The following is a 10,791-nucleotide window of genomic DNA, read 5'->3' on the forward strand; positions in this document are numbered from 1 at the left end:
TAAGGAGAAAGGCAGAAAAGATGCTGAATCGATGAACTTCAGTTGATAGTCTGGTTCTGTGAATAATATCAATTTTGAATCCTGAAGAACCAATTCAGGTTTAATCCCCAGAGTCAGCATAGCTTTCACTAGAATATGACCGTCGAAACCTTTTGAATTGTGAGCTAAAAACACCGCTCTGCAATAACGGGGGCTTCTGAAATGCATTAGAAATTTCACTGCGCATTTTGGCCCAAAATGATCCCATTTCAGACCGCTCGCTGTTATCGAGCTCACATAGAATGGTACGTGCACACCGTTTTTATCAGGGTATGTTTCAAAGTCGTAGAGTATTAGTTTTTAGCAGGAATACGATCCACTTTTTCAGGCATGGGTATACTTTGAATATAATATTTATGATCTCTGCTTGGTTCATCATCAATTACGCCTCTGCAGGTGTAGCAGACAGACTCGGGGCATTTGTGAGGTTTTGCCTGTTTACTCAGAGGAATGTAATACAGTCTCGAACATTTTAAGCATTTTTTATGGATTTGGCATAGGGCGTTGGGTGACCTCTTCAAATTTTTGTATGTGTGTAAAACACACAGGTGTATGCTCGGTTAAACCGGCTTGTCCCTGTAACTCACGTCCTTCTCTGCCTCATCATCTGTCATTTCAGGAAACATGAGATGCGCCAGGTTGATTGCAAAGCATAGCTGGTTATCTCGATTTTCAACCATGTACAGACATCTCTGCTTCTTCTTAACTAATTCACAATTTAAAGTTTGCCTCAGCAGGCGCTTAGAGCCACCACCATTAGGATTGGAAATAGTTTGCACTACTAACTCTAATCAGCAAGCACGGAGAAATTGGATTGTATCATTTGGTCTAACAAATCCTGGAATTGTGTCAAATGCATCCTGTCTGAGGCGTTAGCAATCACTGAGACGTTTCTCCAGATCACCCCGTAATTCAAGCTGAATAAGGGTTCAGGGGACTAAGCGGTTATGAATGAATGAATACTTCAGGCTCTTGATTGATACTTAACAAGCAAGTGTTGAATCTTGCCCTAGTCACGATTGATGTTTCAGCCGGTGTTTGATTAGGTTCACACGTAACTTGATCGGGTAAGGAAGAGGAGGGGGAGGGCTGTTGACCCTTTTCCTGGCTGATTCTCTTGTTCATTTTGAAAGTTTTCATTTTGAGCGTTATCTGAGGCGCTGTTCTGATTTTCGTGGGAACCCCAACTTGTCTGCTGTTGAGATGAGTGTATTCATCCAGCAGATTGTTTACAGCCGCTTCTGATACATCAAAATCAGAGCCGTTAGCCTGGTGTAGAGGTGAAGTATCATTATTACACACTAGGGAATTATCTGGTGAATCATTATCATTATCCCCATCTTGTGTTGGATCCCTGTAATTGTAGTCCGAGGAAGTATTTGGTGAATCACCAGAGTTGCTTTGTGAGCTAGTGTTTATCAGTAATCTGTTTATTAACACGTCTAATTGATCAAAATGAGCAGCGTTTACAAGTCTGTCTCGTGGAGGTGTATTTTGCAGGTTTTCTTGATGATGACGAGTGATCGGGCTATTTTCAATGCTTTCTGAAGGGCTATTTTGATTTTCGCTGAAAAACCTGTCTCTTTGCTGGCATATTCTTTCCAGGAGGCTGTTTACTGAAAATTCTAATAGATCAAAATCTGAAGGGTTAACACCAAGTGGAGGTAATGTATGGTTTTCTGGTGAATTATTTATCACCAAGTTATTAATCAAGTCATCTAACCAATCAAAATGAGCTGAGTTTACATTCATGGTTGACATTATCGTTAATACACCCTCTAACACAGAGAAATTACTCAAATCATTAGTAAGCTTACTTTTTTAATCACACCATCGCGGTTGTAACAGGCCAGAATGTCACCCATCACTTGAAAAGATTCACACATTAATCTATTCAGATGTTGGAGCATAACGTTAGAGTGGCACCTGGCATCAGCGATAAAGCGGGTGCTGTCTCCACCTGCAGAACACATGCATCCGTGCCTTGCTCTTGGCTTCCTCCGGGAGCGCAAATCTGAGGGAACGAGTATAAAGAAGGAGGATTACGATCGAGTGCTGTTGAATACATCACTTTTTTTTTTTAAATAATAAAGGTTGAGTGAAATAAACGTATTACCGTATGAATCGGAAGAAGAGGAGGAAGAAGAAGATGAAGAAGAAGAACGTGGAAGTTTTGCCCAAGGGGGATTTTCTTCCTTAGGTCCAGGGGCTGTTGGTTCTTCAGGGGCCGCTTGCTGGTGCTGCTGTTGTTGAGAATTGTCTTGATCCGGTTGCTGCTGTTGTTGTTCTGGGGCGCCTTGAGGCTCAGCCGCCTCGTACTTCGGTTGTTCCACGCTGTCTAGCGAATTGTATGAGGCTGCATGATCTTGATCGGTTGAAAATTCTTCTTGGGGGACAACCTCGGAGCCCCCACTGCATTGAAGTAGCACACAGTCTGGAACTGAATTGAAAACGTTATTATTACACGAGGTGAGAACCGTTATTATTACATATAGTCACACAAGCTTAACTGCCGCTGATACTTACTTTCCAAACTGTCCTGGGTTAGGGATGGCTGTTCCTGATCACGCAGAGTGCCGATTTCTTTTTTAGAGAATAGAGAACTAGTATTTATTTTCCGCATGAGGTGTATATATTTTAAACATGATTCTTTAAACTTACCGGGCGCCTCGCGGTTTAGTCTCTTGAGTGATTGTTGTTGATGTAGAGCTTGTTCATAGGCTCTCAAATAGCTGTCTGCCTGGGATAAAAAACATTTTTTCAAAAAAGGGGAAGGATTATATCTAATATATACAAAGGGTTGTAAACGTAACAGAATACTTACTGAGTTGCTCTTCGGGACGCATACCGTTAATGCTGCGATAAGCTGCCTCTGATATGAATGAAATGATCTTGGTTAACATACACGTTTTCGTAAAACATAAAATAAAAATGCATTACTTTTTCTTTTCAGGGGCTACCTGGATTCATGTTGAAGTACCGAGTGTGAAGTGTCTACAATCATCAGACTGAGTGGCATGCAAAACCATGTTTAGACCACCCCTATTTATAATGACTATAAATACTAGTATACATCTTATGGACTGAGGGATGGCTGGAAATACTTCATACCCAGAGTACAATGACCCCTCTAGGAGACATCTGCACTTACCCGAAATAGATTATGATTGATCTCGTTACCCATATCTCATGGTCTCCTGACTAAGCGTAGGACTTGTGTCTGGGTGTTTTACCCTATTTTTGCAGCTCTCTTGCAAAAACACGCTGTGACGGAAACATATGCTAGGCTTTGATTCATCTCAAACAAATGCTGTTTTGCCACCTACAGCATTACCCCTAATAAATAACTCAAGGACATCTGCTGTCTTATGTTTCTGATGGGTCTCCTTTGAAACTAAATATCAAGTTAAGTCTTACTTTCTCCTATTTTACTCTATTTAATATACAAATCACTACTATACTTTCTATGTACCATTTGTTTTATTCACTATATAACATTACAAACATAATCATTAGCCTGTCTTTATTTTTTAGATTCATCTATCGGGGGGAGAACAGCTGTGCCCGGTGAGGACGCAGGGAGGGGGTATGGGAACCTGAGGGGGTGAACTTTGTTAGGATTGGATTTCAGGAGTTAAAGTTATTTTTCTACTTATTATCAGTATTATTTTGCTTTTATAATGGAAAAGTTCAGTATGACTATTTGTCTGTGTTTCATTAACAGCTCCATGTATCAGTATTAACCTAGGTCTTATGCATGCATCATAGTCATAATATTCAGCTATGAATCAACTAGTAGTATTTCTTGTCTTCTTGGTGAAATGTGCATAAATTGATTGCAGAGATAAGTGTCATCCTGGAACTATAGATAAGATGCTAACTGCATGTCTACTTTCAGTTAGAAAGAAACGGCTGAAAATAACAACACACACACACACTGCTTAGTTGAACATTCTAGAATATTTGCATGAACCTTGTATGAACCTTGTGTCCAGTTCATGTTGTGAGTGTAGAGCCAACAGATTAGAAGATAATATGAGTTCATATTTGTATGAACCTTGAGTCAACAGATTAAAAGATAATATGAGTTTCACACATGTACAGGGCAGTCCCAGCCTGAGAAGATATATGTGAATTACTTCCTATTACCCAGCATTGTAATAACTCTGCATTTAACCAGAAGAAAATAAATCTACGTAAAGCTGATTCCTGTTTCCTGAGTGTTACTTCTTGGGGCCTTCAGATAAAAGAACCAGTTGAATCTAAAAACTTTTGACCTGGGAGGGGAGGAATTTACACCTGTGGTGGGAGGGGGAGGGAGGATGGTGACCTTTGACCTGGGAGAGGAGGGAGGCTGGGGGTGGGACTTACACCTGTTGTGGGAGGGGTGAACTTTCACCTAGAACTGTCAAATCGAGTTTGACAAAAGCTGGTATCTATACTGTGTGTATCACTATACAAGGAATTAAGAGGCAATCAACCAAATGTGAAAATAACAAAATAATAGGGAAGTGTGTATCATTTATGTTTCAAACTAGCATTCAAACTAATAAATGTATAAGTTATGGTGCTTTGCGTTAGCAATGATTGTGAGTTTCCACAAAATCAGGAACATCAGTAAGAATAATTATTGATAAATTATTTAGCTGCTGCAAATCAGTGAATGTGTTTAGAAAGCACATGTAATGTTTGCAATTTTGTATACACTGGAGAAAATTCATGAAACAAGAAGGGATGACTCATCCAGTGTTTCCATCACCAGAAAGACAACAAGGGTATTGAAAATTCATATTATTCTCTTTTCTCTATCATGACAAACTGATGTGTGCAAGCAAGGAAATCAGATAAACACCGTATTACTGAATTTGCAGGGATAGTTTCACTGCATTCACAGTGCTTGAACAAAGTAATATCCAATATTGTGCACAGTTCTAATCTCATATTCACAGATAATAACCTTTTTTTTACCCTTCCAATATTTTCTCAATTATCTTGCTGGAATGCACACTACAGGTACATTATATGCAGAATACATTATTGGATGAAGGATTTCACTATCCACTGTAAGTGTTGGAGGAAGCATAACACTGAGATAAAACTAATTATCCACAATATGCCATTTTAACAGTTTCACCACTGCTCTGATGCTGTACATATCGTTGTCTGCATTCTAAAGGTGGCCTTCTGTGAAAGGATCCATGAGGTTATTTACAGTGAACAACAAAACTAAGCACACCCCAGTTCAATATCAGTGTGTTGCAGCTGGTAAAGGGGGAAATAGTTTCAGATAGCTTATATGCATTTAATCTGAATTACTGCTGGGTAGCTTGTGAATTTTCCACCCCAGATCAGTAAGGTCTTATAATTATACTGTATTTTTTTTACTAATCTTGTTATGAAAAGTAACTAGTAACTAAAGTTATAAAATAAATGTAGTGGAATAAAAAGTACAAATTTTGAATGTAAAATATAGTACAAAGTATGAAGTAACAGAAAATGAAAATACTAAAACTACAGATACCTCAAAATAGAACTGAAGTACAATATTTGAGTAAATCTACTTAGTTATTTTCCACCACTGTTTAGAACAGATTAATAAAGTGCAATAAATTTATAATTAATCATGAGTTAACTATGGACAATCGTGATTAATCACAATTAAGTATTTTAATCGATTGACAGTGCTAGTGTTTACACAACCTTGCACTGATAAACAGACAAGTACTTTTGAGTAAGTGCACAATCATTATCTGCAGTTATTAGTGTTTGTTGATCAGTAAACCTATGTGTACAGGGTCCACAAAAAAAAACTGCTGACTAAACAACTCAAAACTGCAAAGCTAAACTTTGCCAAAGAACACAGGAAGAAATTTAATGAATGTTGGCTGCACATTGGTGGTGTTCAGCCTTTGGCATGCACCTGGTCAGGACTACCACAGTGACTGAAAATTGTCGTCTGTGAAACATGGAGGCAGTAACGTACTGATATTGGGCTGCATGATGGCCAAAGGTCTATAGGAGATGACATTTATTGATGGCACTTTGGGTACATTTCATGTCTCTTATAAGATCATTCCTATGTCCTCGGTTGAACTGGAAGTTGCTCTGGCCGGCCGAGGGCGTAGGGCATTCCAAAACTTTTATATCAGCCCTGAGAACTGAGGACAGTGCTGAAGAAGCCACGACTGAAGATACAGGAGACCATCCCCTTTGTGCATGTTTTTTGTGAACTGATGTGCCCCTTTATCAAAAATCAGTGTGATTGGACACTCAAAGAATATCTTATGTCAGTAATAATGTGTTTCCTCAAGCCCTCTCTCCTCTCATGTTTTTCCTCACATCTTTTCCTTATGTGGATGGGACTATGACACAAGGAAAAGAAGCAAGTGAGGGAAATGAGTGACTTGAGATATACACACTGAATGCACATCTGTATGCCCAAATACTAAATAAAAAGTCTTAAGAAGCTTGAGCAGAGAAGAATTTTCTAATATTATGATCACTGTAAATACAGGCAAAAATCACACAAGAGTTTTTAAAGATGATAAATGTGGAAACTATGCCCCGGTCGAATATGTCTCCTGACTTGAATTTAACAGAACCAGTTTGGAGCTTGTTAGAGCTGAAGGTAGACAACAACAGCACATGTCTGCACATAGCTGTGAAGAATGGCAGAACATCTCTCCACAGACTGTGTCAGACTGGTATCAGCCATGCCCAGGAGGGTCAACTTTGTCATCCAAAAAAAGGTTACACAAATATATTATTTGAATATTAAAACAATTCTGGAAAGCATTTAAGAGCTATCAAATGATGATTCACACTCAGGACAGTATAGGTGATCATAGTTGTTGTTTGTTTGTAGAGCCCTCTACATTTGGTCCTTTTTAATGTCTTTCCCAAATTGATTTAGCATTAAACGCAGAGGCTATTTTCTATATTTTCAGCTCACTTATCTTGGTTGAATGTCACTGCTTTCACTGTCTCATGTGACATATGAAATTGATTTCATGGAGCTAAAAAATCTCCAGCTGCAGTTTCCAAATTTACACTTTGTGGACTTGAGCAGCTTAAGAAGGATAGATTTAAATGAGGTTCTATAATCCCTTTCCTTCTTGGATTTCTAATTAATGGTTCTGGGCAAGGATTTCACTGTGGATGTTTTTAAAAATGTGAAAACAGCATCCCCACCAATCATCAATTTAAGGAAAAGAGAAAACCCATGAAGGATTAGGAAAAAGTAATTTTGATCAACTCAAAAAGATGAGCTAAGATTATATCTCTGTCTAATTTACCACTTTGACCAAAACAGTCTCAGCTCCTGCTTGGATGTAATTGAGTTTCATTAATTAGTCTTACCTGTAAATGAGGACTTCATCTTCAGAACAATTGTACTGAAGCTGATATATTTTGACCTTTGGAGTTGTTTTAGTAACAGTCCATTTGACCAGAGCAGAAATGGTGGTCACTTCTGATACAGACACCACCTTCTCTGGCAGGGGTTTAGGCTCCCCTTTACTGATCTTGGTAGAGCTAGTTATGTCTGAAAGCCCTGATTTGGACTGTGTAGTACGGTTTGTACCATTACTCAGATGGGGGAGTTGAATGATTGATAGCTCAATGGAGGCCATAGATTCCCCAGCAGCATTAGCAGCTATGCAAGTAAAAATCCCATAATCCTTGGATGTGGTGATTTTTATGTCCAGGGTGCCATTTTCATATACTGTTGCACGGGAGGAGTTGCTGATCAAACGGTCATCAGGAGTAACCCAGTGTACAGTGGGCATTGGATCGCCAACAGCTTTGCAACGCAAGCTAGCTGTTTGGCCTTCTAGTACTAGTAGCTTGTGCGTATGTTGCGTGATCAGAGGGGGCTCACAAACAAACTCCTCCTCTCGAACAAACCAAAAGTAGCGCCCCTTTAGACTTGCAGGAGACGCACAAGTTTCCATATCATCCTCACGTTCCAGCCTTCGAAGCCAAAGCATTTCACAGTTGCAGTGCAATGGGTTTCCACCAAAGCTTAGAGAGAGTGGAGGTGCATAAGGAGTGCTCATCACTATACTGCTCTGAGAACGTGCAAAGATGGGGTCTGGAGGGAGCTTCTGCAGACGGTTGGAGGTGAGGTCCAAGCGAGCTAGTTTATCTAGATCTGTAAAGGTCCCCTCAGCAATGAAGGAGATCAGATTATGGTCAAGACTCATCTGATGAAGGTTGACCATCTTGCGGATGGCTTCCCAAGGCACACTTCGCAAGTTATTATATGACAAATCCAGATCCTCCAATGTCAGTAACAAGTCATCAAAGGCTCCTTTGGAGATATGACTCAGTTGATTGTTGTTGAGTATCAGGTGCTGCAGATTGACCAGACCTCGGAGGTCATCTGGTCCCAGTTCGGTCAATCGGTTACTGTCCAGGTGCATGGATCTCAGTGTCTCCAGGTCAATGAAAGAGAAAGGCTGGATGGTGCTGATGGTGTTGCGGGACAAGGTTAGATCCACTAGACCGGTCATATTGGCAAAGTCCTGAATGGTGATCTTCAGGATGAAGTTGCCTCCCAGCCGGAGCTCCACAGTTCGTCGGTCAATGTCTGGTGGGACAAAAAGCAGGCCTTTGGAGGGGCACAGAGTCCCCAGAGATTCTGAGAGGTTCTGGCAGACACAGTATTTGGGACATGCATGGACCATCATAACTATGGTTCCCAAAAGCAGGAAACTGATGACCACTTTGTCCATGTTAGTTCATAAAAAGGGGACCTGCAAGAAACAAAGGAAAACACCAGATCTCTTTAAAATTGATATGATCAAATTTAAGAATTTAACATTTAGCATATATTCAGCTGCATGCAGTGGTTGAGACATCACCCCATTTACATTAAAATAAGATCATTCTCACATCCAGACAAATTTTCAGTTACTCATCAATTTTTGCACACACACACACACACACACACACACACACACACACACACACACACACACACACACATTTCAACAGCTAACACAGCTCAGAAAAAAACTACAATGGCCCTCAGACCAAGGAGAGAGAAATTGCTTAGTTGATGAGCTGTTCTGATTATCATCCTTGAGAATTTTTCACATTAATATTCTACATTCTAACACTCATATGCACATATTTTGCAATTCAAAGCAGGTGTGAAAAATCACATGACAATTGTCTGAATGAAGCTCAGGATTAAACCATGCTAAGAAGAAATTTTAAGGACAGTCACATTCTTATAAGCTGTTATTACAAATACAGTGAAATGCATGAAATGTAAATCAATTCAGGTGTAGGGCATGTGCATACAATATATGCAGTATACAATGCGTAAGCACTGGAACGAGAGTAGCAGATTTATAGTGACTTCTCATGGTCTGTGTATTCTTGTACTTTCCTCTTTCTGTACCTTTCTGTCTTTATCCTTTTGTCTGACTTCTTTTCCCCCATCATCTTTATACCATATTAGCAAACTAATACATTTTGAAAAAAAAAAAAATTTCTCAAGCCGCAGGTGTTATACTTGGCTGACAAAATCAGCATGCCTCTGTGAATGTTTTAACAACCATCACACCTATCTGTTATCCTCCGAATGGATGCATTCAAAACTGAAATGAAACCTGCCTAAAAGGAAAAAAGAAGAACATGAGGAACATGTGACAAGTATATAAGTAAAAATGTGATACAACAGGAGCCCCAAGGGTTATTTGGCTAAGCTCAACTTATCATGATTCTGTCTCGCTGGCCTCCAGTTTCCTGCTTTTATTCTGACAATACTTCCTGCCCCCTGCTCACCCTGACTCCCACGAACTTTACCTCATCACTTTCATTGATTTCACCTGGATCTCAATTACCTACACCTGTGGGAAGCTGCCAGATTGTTCTTTGCCTTGCCTAGACTCTCCAGCCATTTTTTCATAGTACCTGTCAATCTGAGATCGAAAACCTGCCTGTATTACCCACTATTACCCACTGATTTTGCCTTGTCCTTGTTGAACTGCTATTCTGATATCGAGACCCTGCCTGTACTACCGACCAGAAATTCTGCCTTGTCCTCCCAGCCTGATCCCTCGATACTGTTTATCGTTCCAGTCCGACTCTGTTTCTCCCGCACCTGAGCTCCCCAAAACGGGCAATAAACTCTGTTCTACTGCCTCAGATACAAATCTGTCCATTAAGATATTTATTACAATATTCAAGAAAAGCAATACAGAGCTCTGGGTTCCGTCTCTATCTGAAGCCCTATCCACACACAGAAGTATGGTTCACAGCTTCTTTCAGGAAGCCAGAACAGCTACTCTCCTCCCCACAGAGAATTTATAATACAGTCATGAATATGCAAATGACGGTAGATCTGACGTCATCCGTGTTGTCCTTCATCCTCGTTCCTTGGTTGGTTTGTTGACCTCGTTCTGACCCCTCATTTGGTGATCTTGTCGCCAGGCAGATTTTGATCTGTGAAATTCTAAGAAAAACATCCTGACCTTTCAATGCCCTAAGCACATAGACAGTTTTTGGGACAGCACCTCTTACTACGAGACAGAATCATGATAAGTTGAGCTTAGCCACGTCTCATCTACCCTTGTGACCGGGAGCGTTGCTATGCAACCTGGCCTTGTTCCTGTTTGTGGTTTCCTGTCTATTTCTACACAGGTTCTGTTATTGTCAACTCCAAGTCTCCTATATTCTTAAAGACAAGTGAAATGGATAACTGAAAGGCAATTATAAAGCATATGATACTAAAATAAACAT

The 10,791-nt window shown here is 40.0% G+C and overlaps 1 protein-coding gene across 7 annotated transcripts in view; it reads right to left on the reverse strand.

Annotated features, from left to right (window-relative positions):
* The window catches only part of LOC109972971 (leucine-rich repeat and fibronectin type-III domain-containing protein 2-like), a 269,768-nt gene that overhangs the window by 20,701 nt on the left and 238,276 nt on the right, over window positions 1-10,791 (reverse strand). For all 7 annotated transcript variants that reach the window (XM_020622241.1, XM_020622240.1, XM_020622234.1 and 4 more), the window contains one exon: window positions 7,399-8,795. In XM_020622241.1, the coding sequence (XP_020477897.1) occupies window positions 7,399-8,774 (1,376 nt within the window). In that variant the 5' untranslated portion in view covers window positions 8,775-8,795. The remainder of the gene's footprint in view (window positions 1-7,398; window positions 8,796-10,791) is intronic.

Source organism: Monopterus albus, unplaced genomic scaffold (genome assembly GCF_001952655.1).
Source record: "Monopterus albus unplaced genomic scaffold, M_albus_1.0 scaffold275.1, whole genome shotgun sequence".
NCBI lineage: Eukaryota > Metazoa > Chordata > Actinopteri > Synbranchiformes > Synbranchidae > Monopterus > Monopterus albus.